The 12,446-nt window shown below is 37.6% G+C and overlaps 1 protein-coding gene and 1 long non-coding RNA gene across 10 annotated transcripts in view; both read left to right on the top strand.

The window, feature by feature from the left end:
• The window catches only part of LOC149108180 (uncharacterized), a 217,721-nt gene that overhangs the window by 108,340 nt on the left and 96,935 nt on the right, over positions 1–12,446 (top strand). The gene's annotated exons all lie outside the window — the stretch shown is intronic.
• Positions 1–12,446, top strand: part of LOC110053062 (uncharacterized) — a 96,545-nt gene that overhangs the window by 58,272 nt on the left and 25,827 nt on the right. For 8 of the 9 annotated variants that reach the window (XM_089295668.1, XM_089295666.1, XM_089295667.1 and 5 more), the window contains 5 exons: positions 8,162–8,206; positions 8,288–8,373; positions 11,676–11,756; positions 11,978–12,055; positions 12,317–12,439. In XM_089295668.1, the coding sequence (XP_089151794.1) occupies positions 8,162–8,206; positions 8,288–8,373; positions 11,676–11,756; positions 11,978–12,055; positions 12,317–12,439 (413 nt within the window). Of the gene's footprint in view, positions 1–8,161; positions 8,207–8,287; positions 8,374–8,907; positions 11,244–11,675; positions 11,757–11,977; positions 12,056–12,316; positions 12,440–12,446 lie in introns of those variants that run through there. The other variant, XM_089295671.1, reaches the window with a different exon arrangement.

Genomic DNA, 12,446 nt, shown 5'->3' with positions numbered 1-12,446 from the left:
AGATATCTGTGTGCACTATGTAAAACGTGGTACACCTACCTCAAGGTGGTGATAACATCAAAGCTATATATTAATTTTGTTTCAGAAAACCTCTTGCTCTTCTTGTGGTACTATTGTCTTAAGAACAAAACCAAACTGCTCTGAATGCATGCACAGATTAGTTAGTGTTCGTGTCGACTATACATTAGGTGGAAAATACATTTCATACGGGATCACACACAAATGTTGAGTGCTTTTCCCAGTGGTAGAACCCAACATGTAAGACGCATGTGTCCTAGCATCTCTAGGGTTATACACTCCATTTTTGCTTCAGAATGCCAAATTCATGGGCATTCAGGAGTATTGTTATGGGTTTGAATTTCAGTATTTTGCAGTAAATTTTCCAATTTAAGCAATTGGAAAGAAGAAGCCTGAAAAAATCAGGGCTTCAACGTGAGTCGAACCTGTGACCTCCGCGATACTGGTTCGATGCTCTACCAACTGAGCTTTGAAGCCACACATTGGGAACGAGGTATTAATTGAGTTTATATCTTCCCGTGAGGAGTGAAATGATGTGAAGTATGTATGAAATAATTCATAATTGAACTGTGGTTGTAGATGAAAGTGAAGAATGATCAATATTCAAATATGAATTATTTCATATATACTTCACATCATTTCACTCCTCACAGGAAGATATGAACTCAATTAATTGACCTCACTCCCAATGTGTGGCTTCATAGCTCAGTTGGTAGAGCATCGCACGGGTATCGTAGAGGTCACGGGTTCAAATCCCGTTGAAGCCCTGATTTTTTCAGGCTTCTTCTTTCCAATTGCTTAAATTGGAAAATTTACTGCGATGATCATTCTTCACTTTCATCTACAACCGCAGTTCAAATATGAATTATTTCATATATACTTCACATCAAAATAAGCAATGATAAGGCAGATGGCCATTGCTAGAGCTTTGCCTGGATTTAACAATCTTGGATGTTCTATGACTCCTACTTTTCTTTCCAGAAACAGATTTTATTTACAATTATCTTCACATTGTCCAAAAATGAACAAAAAATTTCTGTCCACGGGACATCTAATCCTGCCATCTTGCGGTTGCAAGGCGCGTGAAACTATGGTCGCTAAATGTGAACTTGTTCTTTAAGGAACCTCACCAGGTGACTAAATTCACTTAATAGGTCCACGTAAACAATGTTTGGCAGAGAACATTTCTCTTCAAAGATCTAATTGCAATATTTATGGGCTTACAGACACTGTGGCCTTATTCACTAATGAAGCCCATTTTTTTTCAGATTTAGGGTGTTCTTCCGGGTATGTTCTCTCCAAAACGAAGTCGGTGACCCCCCAATTTTTTACATTTCTGACATAATTAACTCATCATCGTACAGTGGTAAAAGTCTCAGAAAAAAAATCAACGTTCACTTGGAAAATTTTTGCGTGAACATCCTTAAGATGTTGGAATAAAGCTGACAATAATGTCTGTCTTGTTGTTTCAATGGTGGTGCTTTGAAGTAAGGAATTCTGTTCCCTAGCTGTTCCTTAGAAAGTCAGGTTGTGGTAGGCATTACATATACTGAATGTTTTCGGTATTCTTGAATGAAAACAGATTTTGTGTTCGAATGAGCGAATACACATTATTCTTTGCAGCAGCTTTATTTAGAACTGTGTATAACCTGTTGGATTGAAGCAGACAATAATGTGTGTATTGTTGTCTTGTTTCTTGAAGCAAGTACACTTAGAGAGAAAAAAGGCAGCAAAAGAAATAGTTCTGTAAATTACAAAACAAAATACAACTGGATACTAAAAAAGGGGTGATGCAACAGAAAACAGAAAAGTAAAACTTGTATTTGATTATTTCTCTGAGTTTAAGGAACAGATCGTCTGAACAATAGAAATTTATTTTTCATGTTTGTACTCGACCTTTTGAAACTCAATAATGGACACAAATCACATTATAAGTGTAACAAATATATCGTGGGTAGCGTCACATTTTTAACTCGGATAATGACATAGTCATTAATCGATCCTTCGATTCCTGTTGGACAGTTTGCCAATCCGCTGACCAGTATATGAAGGGTTCACAGTTGACTGCACCACGCGGTACCATTTATTTATTAAGTAATTTGTTTCAGTGGCAAAGTTTCTTATTCATGGATCGTTTATACAGTTGACAGTGTATATATTTTTTTCCCACTGATAAACCAATTCAATACTGATCAGTGGGCTAAATGGCATATTTTGTGTTCAAAACTGATCGAAATGCTACTCAAATTCCTGAAACACAAACATCGGAAAGGCAAACACTACCTTTTGGTTAAGTTTTTGGGTATAAAGTATTGTTGATAAAGGTTTGTACAGAAACGCTGAGTGATTAAAACAGCAGACCCAAGTGAGTTCCAAGAACAAACAGTTAACCAAGTTGTTCCTGAAAATACGTCATTGCTGAGCTTATTCAAGTGAAGGTAACATGATTTACTCACCAAGTGAATTGTTTGGATGGAAATGTTTCACATTCATGGATCTGTTTAGGCGTTTGATTGTGGTGCCATTTAACAGACTCGATGATGCTGGAGTAATTCATTACTTGAGTTCAGTGGCTCACAGCCACTTTGGTTTAATACGTTATCTATTTTTGGTTCAAAGTGTAACGCATATTAAGCGACAAGTAGCCCAAGTTCAGTATCACGTTGCGAAATAGCGACGTACATTTTAAGAGTTCAACCCTAATCAATTAGATGGAATGTAGTAAAACTAGCTCTTTGCTAGAAGGACTTTGGGAGGCTGGAAATTTTTCTTCCATGAAGTTTTATTCCACAGAATGTAACCAGATGTATGCTTAACTAGAGAAACAAAAACCAGTAAAAGAGGTATCACGCTGTAAATCACAAAACAAAGTACATTTACAGGGATAGTAAGGAAGGGCAAATGCAACAGAAGAATGGAAAAAGGAAAACTCATATTATTTTTGATTTTTTCTCTGATATTTCACAACGGAAATTTATTTCGCATGATTGCACGGGACCTTTTACAAACTGACACAAATTGTATTTTACATGCAATGTATATGGCGTGGGGAATGTCACATTCTTTTAGATACAGAGTCTTTTTTGGGTTCAATAAGCAGTTTTACTTTATTTTCTTTTTAACAAAAAACGTAATAAATAACGTCTCGGTTTGCTAGGGCTTCTTGTTACAGCTTTCGTTATAAATATCGATACTTCAGAAGCAATGAAGAGGACCAAAAAAATCCATTTTTTTTATTGTAGCAGTGCTTTTGACTGCCAATGCATTAAGACAAGAGATTATCTCTTGATTAAGATGCAACCTTACCATTAACCCATATAGCAAGCGTTTCTGTAGTAAAACGTGAACAAGTTTAGTCATCTCATGCAAAACTAGAGGCGAGGGCAAAAAAAGAAAGAGTTGGAGGTAGCTTTGTCAATAATTTTTGCTCTACACCCAATTTTTGCGTGGCCAGAATGCTCAGTGTTTGTATAAGAACGCTTGCTACGCAAGCTACCTAACCATTAAGCATCACACTCCTTGATTCAAGCTATTTGCCGACAAAGTGCAACAGTGCCTGTCAACAGCGCCAGTGCTGGAAATAATTTTTCTTCTTTGACAGGACACGTGTCCTTTCAAATCTTCATTTTGGTCGGACATCTTATCAATTTGACCGGACATTAATTTGCATAATTGATTTGCTTAAGTAATTAGCATAATAAAATTTATTAGCATGGTGTAAAGATTTTCAATACAAATCGTTCAAAACTGCATGTAAATTTGATTTATTTATCATTTATGATGATTAGATGACTTTATCTACAAGATAACTGCACCAATCTCTCCTGGTTATCTCCTGATTATATGTCCTTCAAGCAAACCTAGTTTTTTATTGAATGCCCATCACTAGGAGTGTGCAACTACCCCAATTATTCCTGTCCCGGCCTTTTCACAGACCCATCTATTTTTAGTTTGAATTTACCATGAATTCAGACCCCTGCAGGGACCTCAAAGACCAATCACAAGCATAGACTTTATTGAGTTATTTTTTTGTAAAAAAAATACCTCTTAGTCGGCACGTTGGGTATGTTACAGGTCAATGGGTGAGTGAGTGAGAGATGTATGTATGTCACACCAATCAGATTGGATCTACTATAGACAGCCAATCAAATTTCTTGTTGTAAAGGTAAATGGTATGTGAGAAGATTTGATCCTGATACAGTTCGGAACAGCCATATTTATTCTTCTGTAAAAGAGGAGGAAGTATCCATATATTGGGCTTACTTTGACATTTTCTGTGGGTTAGGCTGAGGATTTTAGTTACGAACGAGATGAGTCTTGAGGTTTGAAACAGTTCGTGAGTTCATAGTATGAAAATGCAACGAGATATTTTTATTTTTAGCTACAAAGGTAACTTGATACTTTTGTTTTTCACAAGGAGTAAATTCAATCAGAGGTCACGAATCATCACTTCTAGTTCTTAGGACATGTTTTAGAGGAGACAAGACTATTTAGATTTGAAACAGTTCTAACGTATACAATAGTAAGTGCAGGTGACGATTGTTTTGTTCTTGTTGCATGCAAATATAATGAGATATTTTTATTTTTTAGTTACAAAGGGTAATTTGACACTCTTGTTTTTCACAAGGGAGTAAATTCAATTAGAGCTGACGAATCGTCACCACTCGTTCCCACGAGATGTTTGCTATCTTTAGTGACAAATGGTAACTTAACACTTATATGGGAGTAAATTCAATTAGAGCTGACAAGTTATCGGCTATTGTTCCCAGGATATTAAACAAAAAAACACTTTTATTTCTGGACGGTTTTTACGTCTCTGCAGTAGCAGTTTATTTTTATTAGATGGGCATTTTATGACATTCTTTTCAGTCCGATATTTTTAAAGGTAAAAAGTATCAAAACTGCTCAAATGTTCTTTGAAGACTGCGTGGCACCAAGTTAAAGTGCAATTTAATTAAATCAGACTTTCAATGTGTCAGAGAGGTTTTTTTCTCTTTCTTTAAATTTTCGGTGAAGTAGTGTTGTTGTGTTGTGTTGTGTAAAAAGGGTAAACTTACGACTTGTATAAAATGCGAAAAGGTCTCTTAACTTGAGTATTTTTGAGCAAAAATTCCTCTTGGGGGTTGGAAAGGCTATGTGATCGGCGAGTGAGGGAGTTATGCATGTGCACCTGTCACACCAATCACAGTGTGGGTTTTATCAACGAATCAAAGAAAAAAAATAAGATGGTATCTACATTAATCTGGAGATCTGTCAGATTACTGTAGTTTGTTCAGTCAAACATCTTATGGCTTACTATTTAGCTATCTTACCATTACCGATGTAACATCGTATGTACATCATAAATTCCCAGTTTCCTTCTTGCTGTACACTGCAACCAAAATAACTTGTCGAATTAACCAAATCATTACTGTAAACAGCTCCATGAATGCTCCTATCTCCGAGACTTCAGAAAAAAAAACTCTTGCACGCCTTGCGTGCCTATGTTAATTTCAGCGCAAGATTAGGTCGACATGTCCGTCTGAGGCCGCCATTTTTCTCCTTACCGATTCGCGCTCATATAGACCAGAACTGACCTTTTTCGTGGGAGAATAAGCCTTAAAATAGACCGGTCTGTAAAAATACTGTGACACAGGCTTAGTATGGGAGTTGCAGGCTCCTAGTGATGGGCTCCTGACCAAAGTTGACTCTAGGGTACTACATGAAGGGCTAACAGCATATCGCAATGCAGGTAATGCATAATGAGGCAATTTCTGTAGAGTACTTTATTTTGCAAGTACAGGAAAGATGAACACTTCTGCTTTATGATATGGCAGGAGCCCATAATGGGCTCCAGGATATTTACAGGGAAGCAAAAGGATAGATTGCTTTCTTTTCTTATATTGAATGTTATAGAAGCAAAGATCTTTGACTATGCATTTCTGGAAGGACAATGTCTGAGGAAATAACCGCTATTGATCATCAACACAGAGAAACATAGTCGCCATTATGGTAACCTGTGAACACAGACGCATTTTCGGCTGTCGACTAAACCAGAATTTTAGGTCGCCAAAGATGATATTTTAGCTGTATTGGCTGTCGTACCGGTCGCAATTTCGAACCTTTTGACAATGTATCTGACTAAATTTTATGGATGGACAATAACTTGGTGTTGGTGAAATGTTCGGACATCATGTCTGATCATAATGTGAAATTGGCCGGACATATTTAAAATTTGGTCGGACAATGTCCGATGACCGACTGTTATTTCCAGCCCTTCAGTGCACAGAAACTTTAGGCAAGGAATACATTTCGTGTCAGTTTTTGAATTTCAAATGACTTACATTAGTAAGAATTGAATCAGGCAAAGGCCTTTGCATTCAGAAGCAGGTCCTAAGAGCTCTTTGATCATCCTCAGAGCCATGCGGTTTTTTATATGTTATGTGATGTGAATGAAGACTGCAGTTACTTTTAAGGTAGTGCCACTTCTCCCTTTTAGTGCACAAAATGCTGCTGTGACTGGGTGTCTTTTGGAATTACTGCTAGGCCAGTTCAACAAATATCATCTGCTGGTTTCAAACTGTCAGGGTTCAAATAAAGAAGGAAGCGTATTCCTTTTCCTAAGTGGCTTGTTTATTTCTTCAATTAATTACGTCAATTCTTATTATTATTATTCCTTGTCATTTCCTCTGGAACATAGGGTCCAGACTGGTAGCTTCCATCTTTTGGTCTTAAGCTGCCCTCTTCACCTCCTCCCAGGTCATGCTGATGGGCTTCAATTCAGCTTGTAGTGGTAGTTCCCTTGCGGGTTTGGCTGTGCTGCTTCATATGCTCTCTCTCTTGGGCCGTTTCCTTTGGTCATTCAGTGCAATTTGTGTAGTCCTTTTAGTCATGGTGTTTTTCACGGGGTGGAGTTTCTAGCCCCATGCCCAACCCTCCTCTCTCATCCGGGCTTGGGACTGGCCCTGGTGGAGTTAACTGCATAAATTAGAGAGGCCAAAAAAGCTCCCGAGTTAGTGCTATTAAGACTCTTCAAATTGTAAATTTGTGACAAAAGAAACCGCAAAGGAGCTCAAATGTTGCTACAGACTCCGACAGATATTCAACTTTCTCTCATTTATCTCCAACAGTGAAAAAAAGCACAATTTCCACGTTTTTTTGAGAAAACAAGGTCTTCATTTTTTATACCTTCGTGGGGAAAACAAAAGTATCAAGTTACAAATGCTGACGTTAAAAGTGAAATTGTCACATTTACTGCATCAACGCATTATTGAATTTAAAATGAACAAAAATCAACGTCAAACATCACAGTAAACTTAAAAAGCTGTCATGACAAAGAGTAATATTATTGTAAGTAATTTTTGGACCTTGAATGAAAATACACTTTTGAAACATACACACTGCTAAGATTACGCCAAGGTTTGTGTCCGTTCATATTCTGCAAGGGGAAAAGCCCCAGTTGACTGCCAAGGTAAATACAAACCCATAATGAACTGAGCCAGGTTGAAGACCTGGTGATTATGGTGCCAGGGCTGTCAGCTACACTCTGCACTATCTGAGATTGTCTCACTAGTTAATAATAAGATATATATACTAATGACAACTGTTATCAATGATCACTTCTAATATTAACTATATCCAAAATGTGCAAGAGGAATGTGTATAAAGTTTTTAGTAACTGGCAGTGAAAAGCCATTGGTTGAAACCAGAAACTCAGGAGGGTCTCTGGGTTTTTGGGTTTCTGGTACAACCGAAATATTTAGTCAGAACACTGAAACCTTTTGTACCAGTTTTAGGTGAGAAATGATAAAGAGTAATGATTGTCCATTAATATACCAAAAGTTTGACCATTTTAATGGTGAACTCGTAAAATCAAAAGTAACAGATGTGATATTCGTTGTCAGATCGTAACATTGGCTAAACTTTACACAAAAACCCATGAAACCCATGATGGTGTCCAATGAAAACCCCGTTAAACTGAAAAATCTACTTGACCACTATTTCATGTTGCATTCAATGCTTAAAGAAACCATGATGTTACTAGTCAGACGATTGGTTGGTTTTTCTTACAAATTATTATTCTGGTGGTGGCATTAAAACATGTCTTGGTAATGGAACTGACCCTGTTTGGTCACTGTGTTAATTTTGCTTGCTTTGGTGGCAGGTGTTGACCAGCGATGGGATGGAAAGAACAGCAGGCTTTTAAAAAGTATGCTTGATCGTTTTGGTGTCTTTTTTCCTTTAAATTTACACCAGCATTCATTTCATTTGATGGTGTTTTCTATGATAGGTAACCAGTCAGACCAGTTAATATCACTGCATGGACAAATCACCACACTCAAACTTGAGAATGAAACACTCAGAGAGCAACTTCAGGTATGTAACATGTCATGTGGGGAACCAAACACAACATGGAGAAGTGCATTTTTACACCCAAGGGAATCAAGTTCACAAACTGCAAATCCCTTTGAATAATATATAGATTTAGCCAAGCCTAAAAGCGGAGCTCCCAAGCCAGGTTGTTCAAAGCCCGATTCAGCTACCCCAGGTTGAGCGAAAATTTTGATCTGAGTTTGTAACTGTACAGTGAAGTTTTCTGTTTATGTTGGTTGGCCTTCTGTTTTGAGTTTGGACAATGTCGAACCAAACAAAACAAAAGCAGTGAAAAATATTTTTATACAAGAAAAGTTTAAACTTTGATTAACTATTAATCCTTAGTTAACGTTAACCGGCTCCAAAACTACCTGGCCCTGATTTCAAAGTTAACCTGACATGAGCCCGCGATCCAATCGAAAAACAACACTTGGTCAGCGGTCAACTTCAAAAAAACCACATGACCTCAATGAGCTCTAAACTTGGGCCTGCGATATGGTCATGTGATACTGGTCAGCAAATACCTTGTTTTGACAGGTGTCAATTGACCATAACATGGATGTCCAACATCAAAGAAGGAGGCTATAAATCAAGGCTGCATGTCTGTCAACCTTTTAGCTGCAGTATGGCCGCCATCGTCGTCGTCATCGTCGTCGCTGCCGTCGTCATGCATACACGCCCACGAACAATTAACAAATTGACAAATTAACAAATTGACGTCAGTTTTTCATGTGTCTGTCCTGTTATTGATCATGAATTTCATCATAACATTGTCAAAGTAGCTGTGGATCCATGAGGCGATAGCCGAGTGGATCCAAAGCAACTTTGACAATGTTACGACAAAATTCATTGTCAATAACAGAACAGATGCATGAAGACTGACATCAATTTGGTTTTTGTGATAACAAATTGTCAAGTGCTCGTTGAGGCATCACATAAATTATAAAGTCATGTGTCTAGCCGCTTATTGACAATAAAAATTAGCCAATGAGTACGCGAGAATGTCTGCAGTTATCGTAAAAAATCAATTCATGGGTTACCCTTTCTTTCCTATATGGGTAGGGGCTCTGCTTGGTGGCCCTTTAGGCCGCCGGAGCTCCGCTATAAGCGGTAGTCGTGAGGTATAATAGCCCATTTCCGAAACAACATCATTAGTGACGAAGCTTCCATTGCAAATGAGCTTAATCAGTACTTCGTAAACATCCTAGATCAAATTGGCAAGGAAAACGACGCTGGCGTAGAGTTTGATGACACCAAGCTGAAAAATTTTGTCTCTTCATGATTGAATGATAATGTGGCTTTCAACATCCCTCCAATAACGCCTAAGCAGATCATTGACACCATAGGGAAAATCGCTTGTAACAAGGCCTCTGGGCACGATGGCATAAGTATTCGTGTACTCAAAATTATTGCACCAGCGTTTGCAAGTCCATTATGCAAATTGCTGAACCTTTCAATATCGACAAACAGTTTTCCAGACCGTTGGAAAGTAGCAAAAGTTACACCATTGCACAAGGGTGGCGCACGAAATGATATCAACAATTACCGCCCGATATCAGTTTTACCTGTCTTCTCGAAGATTATCGAAAAACACGTAGCCAGCTGTCTTCTTAAGTTTTTACATGACAACAACATGTTATATGAGTATCAATCAGCCTTCAGGTCAGGTCACTCTACAGAAACAGCTCTAATCAGACTTACGGATCACATCCTGAAAAACATGGACAATGACGAAGTGACCGGTCTGGTATTTATAGATTTTCGTAAAGCTTTTGATGTTATAAATCACGAACTTCTTCTAAAAAAGCTGTCTATTTACGGTGCAAGCCCTCCGTCTGTTGCCTGGTTTCAATCGTACCTGTCTCAGAGAAAGCAATTTATTACATTAGGGAAAACCACATCTGAACAGCTGACTATCAGACAGGGCGTTCCCCAAGGATCAATATTGGGACCGGTGCTCTTCCTCCTGTTTGTCAATGACATGCCTCTAAACGTTCACAAGTCAACTATGGATATCTATGCAGACGATACCACCTTGTCTTTAAGCTCAGACTGGAAAGCTATTCCTGCACTAAACAAATCATTAACAAAGGACTTGACAGAAGTTGAGAAATGGGCTAGTGAAAACAAAATGTTTATAAATACCAAGAAAACCAAAGCGTTGTTGGCTACGGGAAAGCGTCTGCGCAGACGTATAATCCATGACGCAGGAAAATTTGAAGCTAGGATGCAAAATGCAGAAATTGAACAAGTTGGTAGCCATAAACTTCTTGGAGTGATAATCGACGAGAACCTAACGTACGAAGCACATGTTGACGAACTATGTAACAAACTTTCAAAACGAATTGGTCTTCTACGCCATATAAGCTGCTACTTGAAAAAGAATCAAAAATTGATCTACTATAACGCAGTAATCAAACCACTCGTCATGTATGCAAGCACAGTATGGACATGGTGTAACAAAGAGGCACTCGAGAGAGTTCTCCGTATGCAAAAACGGGCTGCGCGTATTATTCTTGCAGCACAACGTACTAGTCGAACTGTTACTTTATTTAATAAGCTAAACTGGATTCCCTTTTACAAAGAAGCTTATATAAATCGATGCGCACTGGCCTACAAAAGGATAAACAGAACTTTACCTGAATACATGAACACATCTTTAAGGAAAAACTCTGACGTCCATTCGAGAAGTACTAGAAATTGTAATTTAAATTTATTATGCCCCTCTCACAGAAACGCCTCTGAGGGAGGACGCACTTTCGCCGTCAGAACTATTAAAGATTGGAACAGTTTACCCCGGTCTTTAAAAACAGAGAAGTCCGTTAAATCGTTTAAGGCTAAATTATGTAATACTATTCTTAACTCTCAGAAAACTAATGGAATTTTTTAACTCTTATTATTCGTAGTATGTTTGAAATTGTAAGTCCAGTTTATTATTTGTAACCATTTTTAATAGTAACTTAATTAAGTATTTTATTGTAAATAATATCGTATTTTAGCATTTTATTGTAAATAATATATTTTTAGCATTCTAATTATTTTAAGCTGAGGGCCCCAAGTTTATCAGTAACTTAAGTTACTGTCACGGGTCACCCTCATTAAATAAAGTCTTTCACTTCACTTCACTTCACTTCACCTTAAGCTTCTCTATCAAAACGAGGCGTGGTGCACAATCATTCATATGAAAATGAGTTTAATTTACATGTGAATGAAATCTCATTTTCATATGAAAGAAAAGAGGTTAAAGGTAATTTGGAAATGAGCTATTAACTAACAAGCAATGATTTGTTGGCTTATACCACCAGCATTGCCGAGTCAAAGGAGAGTTGTTTGATGCTCAGTGTGACATACCCACTATACCATTAACAGTTTATCAACAGCTCAAGGTAATGTACAGATTTTTTAGTGATATGTAATTGCACCATGTTGCTTTTTTGGTGGCAATCTTAAAATTCTGAAAAACAAGAAATGTTTACGTGAGGATGAAATTCATTCCCCAAGAGAGAAACTTCATGAAATGGAAACCCCAATGTGGCCACTGTGATGTCATGTCAAAGCTTCTTATTTGGAGACAGCTGACTTGAGATGTTTTTTTTTTTTTTACAAGGAATCAAATGAAGACGAAATATTCAAGTTGACAGAAGAATTAGAGGAGCTTAAGATAACAAATGAATCACTTCAAAAGGTTAGGCATTTTAGCTATTCAAGACATCTACAATAAATGTTCCCCATAAGTTACTCAGAAAAGGTACGTGATTATTTAGAAGTTTAAGTGTTGTGCCATGTCGTTTTGTGACTGTTCGCGTTCATAAGCTTTAAGAAAAAAATTGAAAAGATAACTTAGTCACAAATTTTGTAGTGATTGTTTTCAACCCAGAGAGGATCTTTTATTATAATGAACTCGGCATGTTTGACATGCACGTTGTAACTGTGTTTTTTTCACAAGTCAATTGGCAAAAAGGGTTCCTGTCCCCAGTGCATACAGCAGAATTCCTCAGCTTCACCTTGTGAAAGCGCAACAGAACAGCACTTAGTTGCAGAACTGAAGCAGCTTAAATATCAGTTAGAGGTAAGAA

This window comes from Orbicella faveolata, unplaced genomic scaffold (assembly GCF_042242905.1).
Source record: "Orbicella faveolata isolate gen_17 unplaced genomic scaffold, um_ofav_v1 contig_26, whole genome shotgun sequence".
NCBI classification, from domain to species: Eukaryota; Metazoa; Cnidaria; class Anthozoa; order Scleractinia; family Merulinidae; genus Orbicella; species Orbicella faveolata.
The sequence above is the reverse complement of the archived record's forward strand: the minus strand, read 5'-3'. Positions and strand labels throughout refer to the sequence as shown.